This window comes from Coregonus lavaretus (assembly GCF_964263955.1).
Source record: "Coregonus lavaretus genome assembly, chromosome: 26".
Lineage (NCBI taxonomy): Eukaryota > Metazoa > Chordata > Actinopteri > Salmoniformes > Salmonidae > Coregonus > Coregonus lavaretus.
The window spans coordinates 35,696,338-35,717,354 of NC_140013.1; the positions used below are offsets into that span (position 1 = coordinate 35,696,338).

The following is a 21,017-nucleotide window of genomic DNA, read 5'->3' on the forward strand; positions in this document are numbered from 1 at the left end:
CACAGCTCCACCTGTTAGCGCTGCGCAATCAGACGCGTCACGTGACCAATAGATCGACGGATTATTTGCTAGACGGGAGCAGTCAACTCGCCTAAATTCACTCTCATTTGTTACGGCATTCGAAAATGTTTACACATTTAATACATTTTGCGCTTGTTTATTACTGTTAACTAGAGGGATAAGAATGTTTAAAACATGTAAATATGATTAATACATAAACATCCCCTTGTCTGTTCATTATGCAGTGCCAGTTACTCTAGAAAACCTGTTATACGATAACATCTCACACCTTGCAACTGTTTTATGTGTTACTGTTATCATCCCCCAAACAAAGAGCTCTTCGTATCTGATAAACAAAGTCCATGTCTTTCATTCAAAATAGTTTATTGCTATCATGCATGAGTGCCATAAAAGTATAGAGAACGTCACAGAAGATACCAAAACATTTTTTTATCTGTACAAATATATGTATTCATAAATAGAAGCTCAAAGGGAGAAGTCGGGAGTTAAAGTAGGGCTGGACAGAGAGTCATGATGCTCGAGTTGATCTCAAGTCCATTACAGATGTTAATACAGCAGTTGACATGCATCAATACAACTCAGTGCAGTATAATGGCAACTGTCAGTCACTGATAGACGGCATAATCCATATTACAGGTTCATCGTGCAGAAGAGGTACAAATTACACTTTAAAAAGTACCAATAGGAAGTTCATGTTTTCAACTGATCAATAAAATAATTACATTTATTTTTCATCCATTCCATCAATTGCACTGTGTGAGGCCTCCCGTCTGGGGCGATGGTGTAGTTTGGAACACTGTTTTGGTTATTACACAGATTCAGGAGCAGTCGAGCAGGTTCATTGCTTAGGAAGTTATAGGAGAGTCCCTTCTACCAGAAAGTATCGTGACATACTTTTCTAAACCACGTGTGCCCTCAAAACCATTAATGGCAAGTGAGTTTATAATTATGATGGGTAGATACAGTACCATTACTGTTATTGTGTGCTTGACTTTGGATCTGTATAATGTGAATCTAGGTGATCAGGGTATTCTACAGTACAAGCTAAAGTAGCAAACCCCTCCCCAGAATGCTCTACACACAACTTGGAGTCTTAGAAATACAAACGCAGCCTGAAACTCCCTGCTTGAAATTATGTGGGTGACATTGTCAAATTGCTCACCTTATTTTTGTTTGGAGTCCCCAGATAAAAACGGAAGGCAGTGCTACTCATTCTAACGCTGCCTCTAACGTACAACAGACAGCACATATATAGTTGATGACAAGAATAAAGGCCACTGGACCAGAGTCTTTGTTTTGGCACTTAAAAAGAGTAGCATCTCCAACAATAGCCTACAGAACATAATGACTCACATGGTATCTCTTACAATTGCAAAGTTGATTGCTATGATTGCCAATTTGCAAATGTAGAGGTTTACTTCAAAAAACATTTTACATTGATATTACATTCATATAGTTCAAGTAGTCCTTTTAATAACTTTCCCCTCTATTAGGGAACTTAAATCAGGGACAATTACTTCTTGCGCTGTTATACAGGCTACTTATTTTGTTGCAGCTTTGTATGTGCTGGGGTCTTCTAGGGGTTTAAATCAAGTTAGCACTTCTACTTCACTTCCAAAGGTGCACCATCATGTATGTATGTATGTACAGTGGGGAGAACAAGTATTTGATACACTGTCGATTTTGCAGGTTTTCCTACTTACAAAGCATGTAGAGGTCTGTAATTTGTATCATAGGTACACTTCAACTGTGAGAGACAGAATCTAAAACATTGAATGATTTTTGTATGTATTTGTGTGTGTGTGTGTGTACTGTATGCGTATGTGTGTGTGTGTCGCTGTGTGTGTGTGTGTGTCGCTGTGACTGCAGTTGTACTGGAAGAGTTCTGCCAACATTGATTGCTAGATTTCGTGTTAGCACAATTGACTCAGGAGGTTTTTGCAAGTATTGTTCAGCCCCCTCCCCCTATTGACCAACAATGACACCCATTAGGTGCTCAAGGTCCCATCTGACACAATCCTTTATCAAAACACATAACAAGGAGGTGGTTGGGTATTAACCAAAAGAAACAGCAGATTTTAAGTGTTGTCTAAGCAGAATGGGGACAAGAACCAAGCAAACACCTAGGAGCATTCAGATAATATCAGTCAAACAAAACGTGAAGACATGCAAACTGACACAGGTTGAAGTAAAACCAAAAGACGTCCACCCCGGAGACTTGTTGCTCTTTGAGAGACTGGCACCCTTTCCTGCTAAATAAATAGTGCTTTACATTCCACTATACAATACCACCCATTCCCAACATTATCAGGATAAAAATCATATAAATCGGATAGCTGGTTGCGCCCACAGCTCCTCAGAGAAAGTACCAACAAAACCATAAAGGCAAAGATTTGCGCCATCGCTTGTGACTAGTGAACCACCCAAAACAACTTCTCCAAAACAGAAATAATAATAAAGTGAAACACCTTTGACCTCTTTAATAGTCTTTAACCCTCCTCATTATTTCTTCTGTTTTTTGAAGATCTTGAAGGTGTGTTTCTTGCGGCTGGCGACGGAGTCTGTGTCTTCTCCCGTGGAGCCGCTGTCTTCCTCCAGAGGGCTCTTCTTGGAGGAGACTTGAGGGATGCGGCTGCTGCCCTTGGCCCCTGCGGCCCCAGGCTGGCCCCCCGTGGGGGAGGGGGTGTCGGCGTCGGTGGAGTTGGGGCTGAGGGAGCGGGAGGACTCTGACATGGACATACCAACGAGGCCAACATCCATCTCTCCCAGGCTGGCTGACTTCTCGATGCTGTATACCTTCTTCATCAGGATGGGGCTCTCTGGGACTGGCTCGGCCAGGGCTCCTCCCTCGTGGACACGGTTCCCTCCATTAGGGGTGTGTGCATGCAGGGAGGGCTCGTCGGAGGCGGAGCGGATTGGGGGGCCATACAGGAAGGAGGTGGGTTTCACCAGGTGGCCCTTGGAGCTGTAGGCAGACAGACGATCACCGATTTGGCAGAGGGACAGGGAGGAGTCTGAGTCTGAGCGGTTCAGTTCCCTGTGGGTGGAAGAACAGAAGAGAGTCGGTGGAGGAAGAGTGAAAGAGAGGGACTGTGAGGCCCGGTCCAGAGACATTCTATAGCCTCTACCACCTAGGCACTTCAAGTAGATCTGAAAGAACTGGACAGATATAAGCAATGGTAGTAGCTCCATTTCCCCCTCTGATAGGCTAGGTGGATTTTTTACCACCAGATGGAATGCTTACATCTTTCTAATCCTTTCAGAACTATGGGGTACATGCCTATGGGGTAGAGGGATTGTTTCTGGAATGGGCCTGACTGAAAAGTGGATCCAAGCTAAAGCACTGCATGCTGGAGGTAATCTAACCAATGCCTATAAAGCCAAGGACACAGTGGACACTACTGGGAAACTCCACTCCTGTTAGTAGTGCAGCCAGGGGGAAAGACAAGGGTTGGGAGAGGATGGCAAAAACTCAAAATATGAAATAATGAATAAGGCATCAAAATTGATTTTCAACAAAAAAGTAATAACGCAATGTAATGTAAGTAATGTACGCAAAAGTCACAGGCTGCAAAATGGATGAGTTATAGTCAGATGAAACAATCGTTAATGAAAATGAGAAAACACTGCAGCCCAGATCTAAAAAATAACATTAAAACTATGGGTTGAAAAGCCCACACGCATGCAGTGCGTGTGGAGAGAAGAGAGCAGATGGGTACCCGAAGCTGCTGCTACGCTGGAAGTCTGGGATGGTGTCCATGGGCTGAAAATAAGATGAGTGATAGACATGGGAGGAATGAGGAGAGGTGGAGTGTAAGGAGGAGGAGGAGGAGTGGAAGTGGGAGGAGAGGGGCTGACGGTAGGAAAGAGGTGGGGAGGAGGAGCAGATGATCGAGGGGTGCGAGACAGCCGAGGACAAGGGAGGCAGGGGGAGAGCCTCAAACTGTTGGAAGGACTGGTTGTGTGACTGTTGAAGGGGGGCCCTAGACCTGGATAGGTAGGAGGTAGTGTCTCCCTGCTGCCCCGCCAACAGGCAGGTCTCTACCAACCTCTGGGAGCCCATGGCCAGCTGGGAGTCCATGTGGCGCTGACGTAGGGACATCATACTGGGAGCTGTAGCGACAACACAGAACACCACCATTATCAACAACCACTCTCTGATTATACACACACACAACACAACACAGGGTGAGGGACAAGAGTAGGCTGGAATTAGACTGGGAGGGCACTAGCAGTAGACATGGGTGTTTGAGACATTTCAGTACTGAATTAGTGTTGTTGACCTCGGTGTTGAGCAGTTCAGTAATGTTTGGTTGAGAGAAATGCATGTGATGGATGCAAAATATCTGATGTTCAAACACCTGGGCCTTAGCTATGCTTAGCTGGTGAGAAGTTTGGCTGGTGTCTGGTGAGAAGTTTGGCTGGTGTCTGGTGAGGAGTTTTTGCAGGGGGGTCAAAAGTGAAATCTTTCATCATAACCAACCCTTCCCCCTTCATTGTAGATCATTATTTGTAAAAGCAGACAGTGCCAGTATGTTGTGAGGGTGTCTAAGAACAGTCACTGGTGAGTGGAAGAGTGCTCTGGGTGATGCGGAAGAAGAGGAGGATCAGGCTGAGGAAGAAGAGCAAGTCATTGGACAGCTGGAGACAGTACGGCCAGGGGTACGTGGACGCAGCGTGGAGAGTTTGCCTTTTCAATCTACAGGCCCTGCCCCAGACCAGAGTGTTACAGCTATATCCATCTATAGGCCCCAGACCAGAGTGTTACAGCTATATCCATCTATAGGCCCCAGACCAGAGTGTTACAGCTATATCCATCTATAGGCCCCAGACCAGAGTGTTACAGCTATATCCATATACAGGCCCCAGACCAGAGTGTTACAGCTAGATCCATCTATAGGCCCCAGACCAGAGTGTTACAGCTATATCCATCTATAGGCCCCAGACCAGAGTGTTACAGCTATATCCATATACAGGCCCCAGGCCAGAGTGTTACAGCTAAATCCATCTATAGGCCCCAGACCAGAGTGTTACAGCTATATCCATATATAGGCCCCAGACCAGAGTGTTACAGCTATATCCATCTATAGGCCCCAGACCAGAGTGTTACAGCTATATCCATCTACAGGCCCCAGGCCAGAGTGTTACAGCTATATCCATATACAGGCCCCAGGCCAGAGTGTTACAGCTATATCCATCTATAGGCCCCAGACCAGAGTGTTACAGCTATATCCATCTATAGGCCCCAGACCAGAGTGTTACAGCTATATCCATCTATAGGCCCCAGACCAGAGTGTTACAGCTATATCCATATACAGGCCCCAGACCAGAGTGTTACAGCTATATCCATATACAGGCCCCAGACCAGTGTTACAGCTATATCCATCTATAGGCCCCAGACCAGAGTGTTACAGCTATATCCATCTACAGGCCCCAGGCCAGAGTGTTACATCTATATCCATCTACAGGCCCCAGGCCAGAGTGTTACATCTATATCCATCTACAGGCCCCAGACCAGAGTGTTACAGCTATTTCCATCTATAGGCCCCAGACCAGAGTGTTACAGCTATATCCATCTACAGGCCCCAGGCCAGAGTGTTACAGCTATATCCATCTACAGGCCCCAGGCCCAGTGTTACAGCTATATCCATCTACAGGCCCCAGGCCCAGAGTGTTACAGCTATATCCATCTACAGGCCCCAGGCAAGAGTGTTACAGTATGTGCTCTGAGGTTTTGACAGGGGTGGGTGACTTAAGGAGAAAGAGAGATAGAGGGAGGGAGGGAGGGAGGGAGTGTTGAGGTCAGGACGAGGGGGCATGAGTAGCTAACAGGCCAACCAGAGTATTTCCTGAAGGACTGGCTGTCCGAACCCACGGACCACAGATCACTCGATCGCCGGTCCTTGAGCCAGTTGGTGTCTGGGGGTCGACCAGAGACACGAACGGCCGCCGCAGCCAAAGAGAAAGTGTTGGTGGGGGGAGAAGGGAAGTGAGGGAGGAGGGGACATGTTATTCATGTGGATTAGAAGACTTACTAGAGGACTGCAGTGACAGAGACCTAGAAGGAGACAACAGAACTAGAGCTCAGCTTACCCCTGCAGTTAGTATCAGCCCTTCTCTCTATTGGTCTGCTATAATCATAAACCAGACAGTATCAGTACTTCTCTCTGTGTTTGCTATAATCATAACCCAGACATTATCATCCCTTCTCTCTGGGTCTGCTATAATCATAACCCAGACAGTATCAGTACTTCTCTCTGTGTTTGCTATAATCATAACCCAGACATTATCATCCCTTCTCTCTGGGTCTGCTATAATCATAAACCAGACAGTTAGTATCAGTACTTCTCTCTGTGTTTGCTATAATCATAACCCAGACAGTATCAGCTCTCTCTGGGTCTGCTATAATCATAACCCAGACAGTATCAGTACTTCTCTCTGTGTTTGCTATAATCATAACCCAGACAGTATCAGCTCTCTCTGGGTCTGCTATAATCATAACCCAGACAGTATCAGCTCTCTCTGGGTCTGCTATAATCATAACCCAGACAGTATCAGTACTTCTCTCTGTGTTTGCTATAATCATAACCCAGACAGTATCAGCTCTCTCTGGGTCTGCTATAATCATAACCCAGATACTGCCCTGTAGAGCTTATCAGAGCTGGTTACCAGGATACCAAAGAACACGTTGATTGACTTAATATGTCAACATTATGTTACAATAAATAGAATACATTTAGGTTACCAAGACTAGCAATATAAATAAGAACTAAAGTATGTTGTTCACATCACAACTCCCTTTGAGATCCTAACTGGTTAATAAAAGCTGTAATTCTCCATTTCAAAAGAAGAAACCCTGAGTATTTCATTCCTTAGCGGCTGAAACAAGGTGATAAATGTGTACTCACTGGGGAAGGACTTGACTTAAAACACAATAGAAAGCAAAGCTCTATGTGAGGAGATAAAACTAATGGTCTTCCGGGCAGCACTACAAGGAAGACAAATGTTTTACCATTGTGCCTTCCTCTTTCCCAAAGCTAAAGCCTTATCAAGCTTATAGGAGTACTGGAGGACAATGGCCTTTGATATTGCATACTGTTGCTTCATGTTCAGTCCTATATTTCAGTCGTGTCCTAACAGCACATTCCATTGGTCATACTAGGAGACAACTGCTAAAAATAGATCAGCACAAAGATTTGGTGTCATGAAGTATGTATTTCTTCAGAGGTTCAATTTCCACAGCATGTGATATCAACATTGTTCTCGTCTCACACTCCATCCCAGAAGTGAAATTCCCATATCGAGGCAAAACTAATTTCCAAAATGGAACAAAATAAACACCCCAACCAACTGAAAACATGTATAAAAAAAGACAGGTGAAATTACAATTCATACATTACAGATTTGCAAACACACAACACTTTTTGGGGTATTTTATTAGGATCCCCATTAGCTGTTGCGAAAGCAGCAGCTACTCTTCCTGGGGTCCATTGTTGGACTCTCAATCACAGACAAACACCCCAAATCCCTACACCAACCGGGCTGCTCATTTTAATAAATTGAGAGAATAGTTGATCAATTGTTAATGATAATATTTTGTGTCTGTATGCTAATTTTCATATGAGAGTTGACTTTTGGATTTCCCCAGGAGGCCCTTGGTGTATTTAGGGGGTCTTTTGCTACTGAGTCCCACAGCGGGGCCGAAGGAGTCGGGCGAGCCCTTACATTGCAGAGTTCCGGCCGATATGATGTCCTCGTCCATGTCGTCCATGTCATCAGACATAATGAAGTGCTGGGGCGTGGCCCGGCCGCCCATGATGCTGGGGTCAAGGTTCAGGGTGGAGGCCAGGGAGGACAGCCCAGGGTTGTTGACGATGGTGAACCCCGTCAGAATCTCAATCTGCTGCCAGCGGTGCAGCCTCTCCCTCAGAGCAGCAGTCACCTCACCCAGGGCTTGTCTGGACCGGAGGAGAGGAGAGTGAGATGGGGGGGGGGGGGGGACAGAGGAATACAAGTACAGATCACAATGTGAACAGATATAGGAGATATTGGCTTTAGACAAATCCCAATATACTGTATATGTAATTAAACTGACTTGGCTGTCAGAATTTGGTGATCCACATTGTCCAGACAGGAGCTGTGTGCCACATGGAAGGTCCCAAAGATGGTGTTCCGCTTCTTCTTGATCTTCTCTGCCTGCAGTCGCACACACGATAAAACATTACTCCCAGGTTCCGTCACCTCTGTCACACTAAGAGTCCATAGTTTCTCCTGCTCACATTGTCAGAGAAATCCCCTGGCCCTACTCATTCGGTATATCTAGTCCTCATATGGCATACAGTGCACATTCGGAAAGTATTCAGGCCCATTCCCCTTTTCCACATTTTGTTACGTTACAGCCTTATTCTAAAATGGATTAAATAAAAATGTTTCCTCATCAATCTACACACAATACCCCATAATGACAAAGTGAAAACAGGTTTTAGAAATGTTTGCAAAGGTATTACAAATAAAAAACAGAAATACCTTATTTACATAAGTATTCAGACCATTTGCTATGACACTCGAAATTGAGCTCAGGTGCATCCTGTTTCCATTGATCATTCTTGAGATGCTTCTACAACTTGTTTGGAGTCCACCTGTTGTATATTAAATTGATTGGACATAATTTGGAAAGGCACACACCTGTCAATAAAAGGTCCCACAGTTGACAGTGCATGTCAGAGCAAAAATCAAGCCATGAGGTCGAAGGAATTGTCCGTAGAGCTCCGAGACAGGATTGTGTCGAGGCACAGATCTGGGGAAGGTTACCAAAACCTTTCTGCAGCATTGAAGGTCTCCAAGAACACAGTGGCCTGCATCATTCTTAAATGGAATTAGTGTGGAACCACCAAGACTCTTCCTAGAGCTGGCCGCCTGGCCAAACGGAGCAATCGGGGGAGAAGGGCCTTGGTCAGGGAGGTGACCAATAACATGATGGTCACTCTGACAGAGCTCCAGTTCCTCTGTGGAGATGGGACAACCTTCCAGAAGGACAACCATCTTTGCAGCACTCCAAAAATCAGGCTTTTATGGTAGTGGCCAGACGGAAGACACTCCTCAGTAAAAGGCACATGACAGCCCACTTGGAGTTTGCCAAAATGCACCTAAAGGACTCTCAGACCATGAGAAACAAGATTCTCTGGTCTGATGAAACCAAGATTGAACTCTTCGGCCTGAATGCAAAGCGTCAAGTCTGAAGGAAACCTGGCACCATCCCTACGGTGAAGCATGGTGGTGGCAGCATCATGCTGTGGGGATGTTTTTCAGCAGCAGGGACTGGGACACTAGTCAGGATCGAGGGAAAGATGAACGGAGCAAAGTACAGAGAGATCCTCGATGAAAACCTGCTCCAGAGCACTCAGGACCTCAGACTGGGGAGAAGGTTCACCTTCTAACAGGACCATGACCCTAAGCAAACAGCCAAGACAATGTAGGAGTGACATCGGGACAAGTTTCTGAATGTCCTTGAGATGCCCAGCCAGAGCCCGGACTTGAACCTGATCTAACATCTCTGGAGATACCTGAAAATAGCTTTGCAGCGACGCTCCCCATCCAACCTGACAGAGCTCGAGAGGATCTGCAGAGGAGAATGGGAGAAACTCCCCAAATACAGGTATGCCAAGCTTGTAGCGTCATACCCAATAAGACTCGACGCTGTAATCGCTGCCAAAGGTGCTTCAACAAAGTACTGAGTAAAGGGTCTGAATACTTATGTAAATGTGATTTCAGTTTTTTATTTGTAATAAATGAGCACCAAAAAAATCTACAAAACTGTTTCTGCTTTGTCATTATTGGGTATTGTGTGTAGATTAATGAGGGGGAAAAAACAATGTAATCCATTTTAGAATAAGGCTGTAACGTAACAAAATCTGGAAAAAGTAAAGGGGTCTGAATACTTTCTGAATTCTAGTCCTCATACGGTATATCTAGTTCTGTGGCGTCTCACCCCTTCTTTAGCCACCAGCAGCTGCTTCTCAGCGTTCTGCTTCTTGATGTTATAGTACTGCACCTCCACCTCATGGGTGAGCTGCAGCCACTTCTGGAGGGACTCTGGTGGGGACCAGCTGCAGCGAGACTCCAGCTCCTTCTCTGCCTTCTTGAGGGCCATGCGCACCTGCAGCGCACACACACGAAGTCAACATACAGCACATAACTTCTTATGACTCAATACAGCAGCGAAAGGAACACACCAAAGTCTACACGTTAAGGTCAAAGTCCAACACACAAGTTGTGTATTTAGCACAAATGTGTCATTCCCACACTGTGACAAGTCTCTCTGGACCATGGTGTGAACATGGATGTGGAGGTGGGGGATGGGAGAGGGAAATGTGATCCCATTGGCTCATGAAAGCTAGCGCGGTCTGTCTCCAGACAACTCATTAAGAGCTGTGCAAATGAGCCCAGAGCCACCCAGCTGCCCTTTGACTCAATCAATGCCAAGCCTTAATGGAGCAGCACTGGGCCAGCCAGGGGAGCAGGGGGCCTGCAAGCCATATGCACAGGGAGAGTTAAGGCTGTATATGGGGCCATGTGACATCAGAGTGGTTCTCTTTTCTGATCAGGCAGGTATGAGGGCTGACCTGGTTTGACCTCCACTGGGACCCGACAACAAGAGAACAGGCCTCCAGAGAAACCCTCCAGATGAAATGAGCATTCCAAATCCTCTGAAGAACTAGGCCATGTTTTTGGGTGAGGTGCAATGGGCCCTGCCTGCAGTCAGGAGCTGTGAATCTAATTGTTATGTCATATGAAAGCATTCAGAGCTGGATTCAAAATATTCTCTAGCTGATTCTGTGTGAAAATGGAAGAAGAATATTAATGCACTTTTAGATTTTCCTGAAATTTAGCACAGTGGTTCCTATTGCAGGAACCTTTTAAAATCATCCTCTTCCTAGGCATGCATGCTGAAAAGACTAAAAGGAGGGATATTGAGAACTGAAATCAGATAAAGGAGTGACTATTGCTTCCTCCAGCAGACTGCAGTGTGTTCTCAGGAGACCATAGTGATAGTAGTGGATTGATGAGAGAGTACACAACGTGAGCCCTCTGCTCACCTGCCCTGTGTGGGCCGACCGCTGCTTCTTTTCCTGCCATTTCCCTGATGGGCAAAGAGCTGAGTGGGAGTTAAGCCTACTGATCCCATTCGGCATCTAATCCATCTAAATCTAGAATATAGACTGGTTAACAGGGTTCAGTCAGTTGGAGTGTCTCTCCTCTCGGGCTTTACTCTACAGGTGTTTGTTACACGCCTTGTTTCTCAACAAGAATCCCACTAGACTAATTCTCCCTCTCTCATCCACATGCATTTGTTCTCCACCCCTGTCCCTCTCCAAAGTGGTACAGTCCAGTACCTGGTCCAGCTCCTCCTCTGCGTATTTCTGCCTACTCAGCTCGTTCTCGGTGCCCTCACGGAGCCCCTTGAGCCGCTGGGCCTCCTGCTTGGCACAGTTGATCTCATCCCTCAGCTTCTGTTCCAGGTTCACCTTCTCCACCTCCACTGTACGGTGCTCCTCCTGGGCTATCTGCAGCCTGAGGGAGGGAGCGAGAGAGATTGTGAGCGAGAGAGAGACAGAGAGCGCGCGAGGGAGACAGAGAGCGTGCGAGGGAGACAGAGAGCGTGCGAGGGAGACAGAGAGCGTGCGAGGGAGACAGAGAGCGCGCGAGGGAGACAGAGAGCGCAAGGGAGACAGAGAGCGCAAGGGAGACAGAGAGCGCGAGAGACCATGAGAGAGCGAGAGCGAAAGCATGAGCGCGAGCGTGAGAGAGAGCGAGCAAGAGAGAGTCAGACAAGGAAAAGCATGAGATGTAATCTGTTATTTTCCTGATCACATGGCATGACCAGGAAGAATTATGGGGACATGTTACAGGTGCTAGTAATCAGTGACTCAGCAATGACAGGGGCAAACAATAGAAGTGCCTGTATCATTTTACTACTAGATGCCAGGGAGACTGGCATGTCCACATAGCATCCTCCAACCAGCTGTCCTTGGACCTTGGTGCTCCTGGCTATAAAGAATGACCACTATAGAGCCCAAGGAAGCCAGGGATCCATCACTGGAGAGCTACGAGTCTCTGTCGTCCTCTGATTTATGTGCTACATGTAGTTGAGATTCCCTGGGCAGACATAAAGACATGGTTTGTTTTACAGGCAGGGTCCAGTTTCAAGAGCTAGCTGGAAGTACACCGACTCCAGCAGCCTGTTGCCTTGTAACCATCTCTACATTAAAAACAGTTCAGCACTAGTTTGTAGTTCCGGACTGTAAGCCTATCACGGTAATTTCCACGCTTCCTTGACATTTTACGCACAACTGAACAGACATTCTTGAAAAACAACAAAATAACTTAAATGCGTTATTCTGTGAAACTAAAGCAACGAAGAGCACAGATTACGCAGTCAAGCGAGTGTCTACTCGCTCAGTAGACAATTCCATTAGACTTAACACCAGCCCTAGAATGAGGGGCTTGCATCTTTCAGTATGTGGCTGAAAACAATGACGAACGTGTAGAGGGCAGAGGGCAGCTGTCAGAGAGCTTGGCCAGGCCAGGAATGGGGCCCCAGTTGTGACAGAGCCCAGTACTCTATGGCCTTCCTGTGTTGGGATTATTGTGCTCTTCTTCTTCCACAGCAGAATGAGAATGTACTGCATTACCATCGTAGACATGTGGTCCTCAGTGCCTCAGACATGACTATATAAAAGACCAACAAGGAGTCCATTTGTGGGATGGCTGGCTTTGTCATGCTGGCCTAGTACCGCGTCATGTCACACTATCCTGTGAGGTCTGTCACAAGACCACAGTTCAAACACACAGAGGGCCCACAGGGAGAGATAGGACTGTAGATATTCATGTAATCCACCAGGAGAGATAGGACTGTAGATATTCATGTGATCCACCAGGAGAGATAGGACTGTAGATATTCATGTGATCCACCAGGAGAGATAGGACTGTAGATATTCATGTAATCCACCAGGAGAGATAGGACTGTAGATATTTATGTAATCCACCAGGAGAGCTAGGACTGTAGATATTCATGTGATCCACCAGGAGAGATAGGACTGTAGATATTCATGTGATCCACCAGGAGAGATAGGACTGTAGATATTCATGTGATCCACCAGGAGAGATAGGACTGTAGATATTCATGTAATCCACCAGGAGAGCTAGGACTGTAGATATTCATGTGATCCACCAGGAGAGATAGGACTGTAGATATTTATGTAATCCACAGAGAGACTGCTTTATCTTGTATACAGCCTAGGCTGCTATGTTTTAAAGAGATCACATCATATGTTTGAGATGATCAATATCTGATCAGAATTGGTGCATTGAAATTATGAACAGCATTTCAATTGATATAAATTAACCTGAATCCATGGAGTATCCGAATGAGTTACAAAATCTATCAGTAAGTCTGAGAACAGGTTTTACAGGGCGTGAGTTGAGGTTGAGAGAATGCCGTTTTACACCACCAGAGAGCAGCCTCCTCCCACCCGAGGTAGAGGTGGCAGAGAGCTGCAGTCAAGAGTAGCCTGACCAATCACCCTGAATTTAATACCGCTGCTCTATTGATCGCTACATACATTCAGTCTGAATCTGCCATCCTACATGTTGTTTGTGTGACTTCATTTCAAAATGAGGGGAGCGTTATGCAAAACAAATTCATCAGCGATTCGATCGTCTAACAAATCTAACCAGAGAGTTGAAGTTGAAAACGTCATCATGTAAGGTTGGCTCTGGCCCAACCCATCGGTTTCTGGGACCAATCAGAATGGTCAGAATGTGTTGCACATTCTAGAAATTGTCAGGGAGGCAAATCCAGACCAATCATGGAGAAGATGTGGATGGGTAGCTATGCAACAGTGAAAGGTGATCCAGGGATCTGAGGATGGAACGTGGGCAGTGGGCCTTCTCACTAACGCTCTGACCATTCACTAGCCACAGCTCCAGCAGCAACAACGGCAGGGCAGGCAGAACAATGCGGACTCTCAGCCCCACAGCACCGCACTGCAGGGTCCAACAAAGGACTTATGTACTGTACAAGCGAACATCATCAAAGCCTATTTGCAGCACCAGCTCAGCACCTCCAGGCTGACTGGGCTGGTATAGATTTTCATGAATAGCATTCCTATGAGTGAGACTAGTTTTAAATCAATGTCATTTATGAGCAACTGGAATATGAGCAGCAGCAGTAGAATGTGGATATATATACACACACACACACACGTTTATACAACGGGTGGGTCTAATCCTGAATGCTGATTGCTTAAAACCGCATTCCAGCCGGTGTCTTTTCCACAAGTTACCACCGGCTAAATCTAAGACGTTAAAATGCCCATTTACTCGGTTCCATCTGACTGCGCAATCCACTGTCTCATCAGCCCAGCCAGGCAATTTATAAACTTTATCTTCACTATAAAAAAGCATCTAGACATTATCTCACATTTATTTTAGACTAACATTTAGTTTAACAGCGGAGATTTGTATAAACCTTGCTGTCTGTCTCTCCGACATTTGCAACATTGTTCTTATATTTAAATTTGATCTCCAGCTGTCCCGTAGTAATGAACGTGTTGGGAGTAGTGACGAGACAGACAGTCAGCGTTTCTCAGCCAGTCTAAATCATGGATCAACTGGCATAATTCAGAAAGTATTCAGACCCCTTCACTTTTTCCAAAAAATTTTACGTCACAGCCTTATTCTAAAGTGGATTATGTTATTTTTTTTGTTCATTAATCTACACACAATTCCCCATAATGACAAAGCAAAAACAGTTTAGAAATTTTTGCAAATTAATAAAAAATAAAAAACTGAAATATCACATTTACATAAGTATTCAGACCCTTTACTCAGTACTTTGTTGAAGCACCTTTGGCAGCGATTACAGTCTCGAGTCTTCTTGGGTATGACGCTACAAGCTTGGCACACCTGTATTTGGGGAGTTTCTCCCTTTCTTCTCTCCATTTTAGGATAGGCTGTAACAACTTAGGGGACGGTTTGGCTGGGGGGGTTTTACATGGCTCATCGCGCTCTAGCGACTCCTTGTGGCGGGCCGGGTGCCTGCAGGCTGACCTCGGTCATCAGTTGAACGGTGTTTCCCCCGACACATTGGTGCAGCTGGCTTCTGGGTTAAGCGGGCTGGTGTTAAAAATCGCGGTTAGGCTTTTCATGTTTCGGAGGACGCATGACTCGACCTTCGCCTCCTGAGCCCGTTGGGGAATTGCAGCGATGAGACAAGATCGAAATTGGGGAGAAAAAGGGGTTTAAATAAAAACAATTGTAAATAAAATAAAAGATGTAACATTACAAAATATGGAAAAAGTGAAGGGGTCTGAATACAAAGAAATGTCAATTCAAAAAAGGTCAAACAAAACGAAGTGCAGCTAGTTTGCAGTCTTTCCAGCTTCAGTTTGAAGTGATTGATTGTGATTGTGCGGTTGGCTAGCTCCTCTGAACAACAGTGTCCTGACAAGTGAGCACATTTTCTATGCCAGGCGAAATCGCGCCTCATTAGCTCATTGTTATGGATGTATCCAAATAATTCTCATTGGAAAACAGCTTAAACAAATGCAAATGCAGCTACTTTGCTGTTATTCTGGCTACACTATTTGACGTGACTGTAAGTTAGCTGTAGTTGGCTAGCTAGCAAGCAAGGGTTAAGAATATTGCCAGCCAGTATGGTAATGGTACATTTAGAATAAACGACTGGATCTATAGATACAGAACAAAAAGACTGAATGACTGGGTCGCGTCTCTGGCAAAGGAACCGATAGAACGGACGACCAGCCGGCTTGGATAGCAACCCTAGATTTGTGTCGGGACTATATCTTGTGGAAGGATGAAATAGTATGAATAAATTAATCAAAATAACGTTTTTAATGAAAATATGTCAATCATTATTTGAATATGTTGGTAACCCATTGTATAAAAGTGATAATGCCCTCGAAGCCGGTGTTTGGAGGATACATTAGCACAGTTTACCTATCCAGAGTCATATATAGGAGGTGTATGAGCGTAATATCCATCAACCATGTCATTTATTGATCCTGTTTAGTAGAGACCTGTCCTTGTCCTGCATACAGCACACCCACTACACCACACCTCCGTCCACATGGGAGTGCGTAAGCGGTGGAGGTGACATGTAAAGCGTGTAAAGAGGTACCGCCTGGCACCAGCTGGTGTTGTTAAAAGGCACCCAGAGTAAACACAAGGTGAAATAGGCCTACAGCTCCTGGGAGAGCCCCCCCCCCCCACCCTACCTCTGTCCACCCTCAGTTAAAACGGAAGTCTGAGGCTTGGGCCAGGTGATTTTGATCCGGCCACAGGATCTCCCTTGAAGGTCTGGCCAGACAGCAGCTGGCAGCAAGGATCAGGAAGCAGGCACGGCTAAAAGACACAGAGGACATGACCCCTCTCCCCAGCTCCCCGGGAGAGCACAAGAGACATGCCAGCCTGTCCACCCAGTCACACCAAGTCACACCGTCTTGCATGTTCTCTTCCCCTGCCTCCATTACAGGGCTCACATAGGAGACATGCTGACCTGTCCCACCACTCCCACACGGTCAGTCTGTATGCTCCCATTCACTGTTACAGTAACAAGTGTTTAACAGGAGGGTAGCAGGCATCTCAATGTCAATGGAACTGTCAATGCTCTGGTTTGCTCTGGAATAACAACTGTAGACGAAGGTCTATAACCCCATAGGTAAAAACCACAAAACAGCAACAATACAAAACTGCACGCACATTACCTAGTATGCATGAGCTATCGCAATGCCTCTGAAAATATATATACAGTGGCTTGCGAAAGTATTCGCCCCCCTTGGCATTTTTCCTATTTTGTTGCCTTACAACCTGGAATTAAAATAGATTTTTTGGGGGTTTGTATCATTTGATTTACACAACATGCCTACCACTTTAAAGATCCAAAATATGTTTTTTGTGTGACACAAACAAGAAATAAGACAGGAAAACAGAAAACTTGAGTGTGCATAACTATTCACCCCCCCAATGTCAATACTTTGTAGAGCCACCTTTTGCAGCAATTACAGCTGCAAGTCCCTTGGGGTATGTCTCTATAAGCTTAGCACATCTAGCCACTGGGATTTGTGCCCATTCTTCAAGGCAAAACTGCTCCAGCTCCTTCAAGTTGGATGGGTTCCGCTGGTGTACAGCAATCTTTAAGTCATACCACAGATTCTCAATTGGATTGAGATCTGGGCTTTGACTAGGCCATTCCAAGACATTTAAATGTTTCCGCTAAAACCACTCAAGTGTTGCTTTAGCAGTATGCTTAGGTTCATTGTCCTGCTGGAAGGTGAACCTCCGTCCCAGTCTCAAATCTGTGGAAGACTGAAACAGGTTTCCCTCAACAATTTCCCTGTATTTAGCGCCATCCATCATTCCTTCAATTCTGACCAGTTTCCCAGTCCCTGCCAATGAAAAACATCCCCACAGCATGATGCTGCCACCACCATGCTTCACTGTGGGGATGGTGTTCTCGGGGTGATGAGAGGTGTTGGATTTGTGCCAGACATTGCGTTTTCCTTGATGGCCAAAAAGCTCAATTTTAGTCTCATCTGACCAGAGTAACTTCTTCCATATGTTTGGGGAGTCTCCCACATGGCTTTTGGCGAACACCAAACGTGTTAGCTTTTTTTTTCTGGCAACTCATCCGTAAAGCCCAGCTCTGTGGAGTGTACGGCTTAAAGTGATCCTATGGACAGATACTCCAAATCTCCGCTGTGGAGCTTTGCAGCTCCTTCAGGGTTATCTTTGGTCTCTTTGTTGCCGCTCTGATTAATGCCCTCCTTGCCTGGTCCGTGAGTTTTGGTGGGCGGCCCTCTCTTGGCAGCTTTGTTGTGGTGCCATATTCTTCAATTTTTTATAATGGATTTAAAATGGTGCTCCGTGGGATGTTCAAAGTTTCTGATATTTTCTTATAACCCAACCCTGATCTGTACTTCTCCACAACTTTGTCCCTGACCTGTTTGGAGATCTCCTTGGTCTTCATGGTGCCGCTTGCTTGGTGGTGCCCCTTGCTTAGTGGTGTTGCAGACTCTGGGGCCTTTCAGAACAGGTGTATATATACACTGAGATCATGTGACAGATCATGTGACACTTAAATAAAGTCCACCTGTGTGCAATTCTAACTAATTATGTGACTTCTGAAGGTAATTGGTTGCACCAGATCTTATTTAGGGGCTTCATACATATGCACGCACCACTTTTCCGTTAGTTATGTTTTTCATTTCACTTCACCAATTTGAACTATTTTGTGTATGTCCATTACATGAAATCCAAATAAAAATCCATTTAAATTACAGGTTGTATTGCAACAAAATAGGAAAAATGCCAAGGGGGATGAATACTTTTGCAAGGCACTGTATATCTAATTGGCACTTCACATTATTGTGCTTTATAAGAAACAACTGTCACTACGTGTTTCAGAGAGTTGCAGCAGAGCGGTTGTATATCCCCAGCCTCATCTGAATGTCCCACAGCAGGAGATGAGATAGATTTAAACACAGACGACATTGTGGCGTGGCGTGAGGAATTGCAGAGATGTTTTACTATCACAGTGAATGAACGGGGCGGGCATTACTAACCCCTGTACCCAACTGGCAGGATATGATATACAAAGTTTCTGTCTGGGGAGAGAGGGACGTCAATAGAGGCATAACATGACTCTGTTCCAAGGCCGCTCTCCTCTCAGCACAGCAGAGGACACAGCCCCGGTAATGCTCTCTGCTAGCAAGGCTATGGAACACACACAGGACACCCCATGCAGAATCAATGACCTGGTAGCAAGGACAGCAGATTGTGGCTAGGCTAGGTTGGTGGATTAGTAGGCCTACATTTCAGGAGGTTGGTGACACCTTAATTGGGGAGGACAAGCTTGGCTGGAGTGGAATAAGTAGAACGGTATCAAATACAAAACACATGGTTTCCAGGTGTTTGACGCCATTCCATTTGCTCCATTCCGGACATTTTTATGAGCTGTCCTCCAGTCAGCGGCCTCCTGTGGCCTACATCAAGGACACTCACTGTAGGAGTCAGCTAGTTGTAGTGGGAATGAATGTGTGTCAAGGATAAGAGGCCTAGATACTCTGTGTGTACGAGTCAGCATGACTGAGCCATCAATGAGCAGGAGGATGTGAAAATGATCCACCTCCATAATGCCGTAAGAAAGCATGGATATAGTCAGTGCTAATGGCAGAAATGACAAGGCAAGAGACTACAGTAGGGTCGGGCTTAGCTAGAAAGCAATCCAAATGCATAGCTGGAGCCCTGAGCTGGATATCATATATTTGACATATCTTAGATTTCTTATAGTTATACGTAACTTGTAGTTATAACCAGTGGCGTAGCACTTTTTAAAACAGTATTGAAAATCGTGCCGTCTGTATTTCTAAATACCCCGGTATACGGTATATCAACCAAACCTAGACTGCACCATTAAAAAGGGGAGGACAGCCAGGCAGTCTGTCTGCCAGGGGAAAGAGCTGGAGCCTACTGTCAGGGGAAAGAGTTGCACCCTCCTGCCAGGGGAAAAATAGTTTCACCCTCCTGCCAGGGGAAAAATAGTTGCACCCTCCTGCCAGGGGAAAAAGAGTTGCACCCTCCTTCCAGGGGAAAAAAGAGTGTAACCCTCCTGCCAGGGGAAAAGAGTGTGACCCTCCTTCCAGGGGAAAAAAGAGTGTGACCCTCCTGCCAGGGGAAAAGAGTGTGAACCTCCTGGCTTGTCCCCATGCCATGGAACGGGGAATGAGCCTGTTGGTCTGTATTCAACAGGCTCACTACACTGTACTGCGAGACATACTTCCTGCTCCCCTGTCACGACACACAAACACCCAACCAAAGCAGCTGTGCGGGGTACTATAATACTAGCGGGAGACAGTCGTGATACTGTAGTGACAGGACCAGGACAGAGGCCAGAGAGAGAGGGCCACAGAGGAGGAAGGGGAGTTGAGCTCTACTTCCACTAGACCCCAATGGGAGAATTCAAAGACTTCAGTTTCTCTCTCTGAGCCAAACCACAAACATATGCTAGCTCAGATTTCAAAAGGTGTTTGCAGAATAATCATTAAAAAAACAAAAATCCATGGACAGTTGACACCAAGTCCCTCTTGTGATCAGCTGTGAGATTTAGTTCAGATGAAATTCATTGCTGTTCCATAGAGATCACTGCTGTTCCATAGATTTTTTGTCCTCTCACGTAATGACTGCAGCAAAAGTTTGGACCCCAGGAAGAGTAGCCGCTGCAGCAGCTAATTGGGGATCCTAATAAACACAAAATCTCTAGAATGAGGAACTCAACTGATGGCCTCAGAACAGTGAAACCTCCGCCTCCTGTTTCTGTTGCATCATGGATTGGCCTCCCAACATGACAAACCTGAAAACGTGTTGAAGCTGCTAATTCCTGACTAAATGGACACTGACTGTCCCCAAATTTGTATCACGACATCAAACCAATATGATTCACCTGCTAATGAAGCAGGCCTAATAGAAAGTAGAAAGCCTAGATTAGTACCAAAAACAACAACAGCATGGAACTAGCTGATACTATGAAACACCAGCAGAAAAATGAGGCTCCATTAGAATTTTAGAAAGACATAACACAGTCAGTCACTCTAATTCTATGGGCTTACATGGGCCTGCTTCCTCCTGGTACAGTGGCTGAAGGGAAAGACAAACTCACTTCTTCTGTAGATCATGCAGACTCTGTTCAGCCCTCTGTAGGCCATCCAAGTCCGTCATCATCTTCTTCATGTGGTCCTTGGAGTAGCGGTTCTGGATGTAGGCGAACCAGCAGCCTCCAATGCCCATCACTATGGAAACCACCAGCATGAAGTCCTTCAGGTGGTTATGTCTGTTCACTGGGGAGAGACAAAAGTGTTAGGTTAAAGGGATACTTCAGGATTCTGGCAATGAAGCCCTTTATCTACTTCCCCTAGCAT

The 21,017-nt window shown here is 45.6% G+C and overlaps 1 protein-coding gene across 4 annotated transcripts in view; it reads right to left on the reverse strand.

The window, feature by feature from the left end:
* Window positions 1-367: 367 nt before the first annotated feature.
* Window positions 368-21,017, reverse strand: part of LOC311101814 (stromal interaction molecule 1-like) — a 42,567-nt gene continuing 21,917 nt past the window's right edge. The window contains exons 7-14 of one of the 4 annotated variants that reach the window (XM_084143017.1): window positions 20,759-20,936; window positions 11,415-11,592; window positions 10,010-10,177; window positions 8,117-8,217; window positions 7,747-7,979; window positions 5,860-5,940; window positions 3,741-4,134; window positions 760-3,058 (exon numbers count right to left, since the gene is read on the reverse strand). In XM_084143017.1, the coding sequence (XP_083999143.1) occupies window positions 2,524-3,058; window positions 3,741-4,134; window positions 5,860-5,940; window positions 7,747-7,979; window positions 8,117-8,217; window positions 10,010-10,177; window positions 11,415-11,592; window positions 20,759-20,936 (1,868 nt within the window). In that variant the 3' untranslated portion in view covers window positions 760-2,523. Of the gene's footprint in view, window positions 3,059-3,740; window positions 4,135-5,859; window positions 5,941-7,746; window positions 7,980-8,116; window positions 8,218-10,009; window positions 10,178-11,414; window positions 11,593-20,758; window positions 20,937-21,017 lie in introns of all 4 variants that reach the window. The other 3 variants (XM_084143015.1, XM_084143014.1, XM_084143016.1) reach the window with 3 other exon arrangements.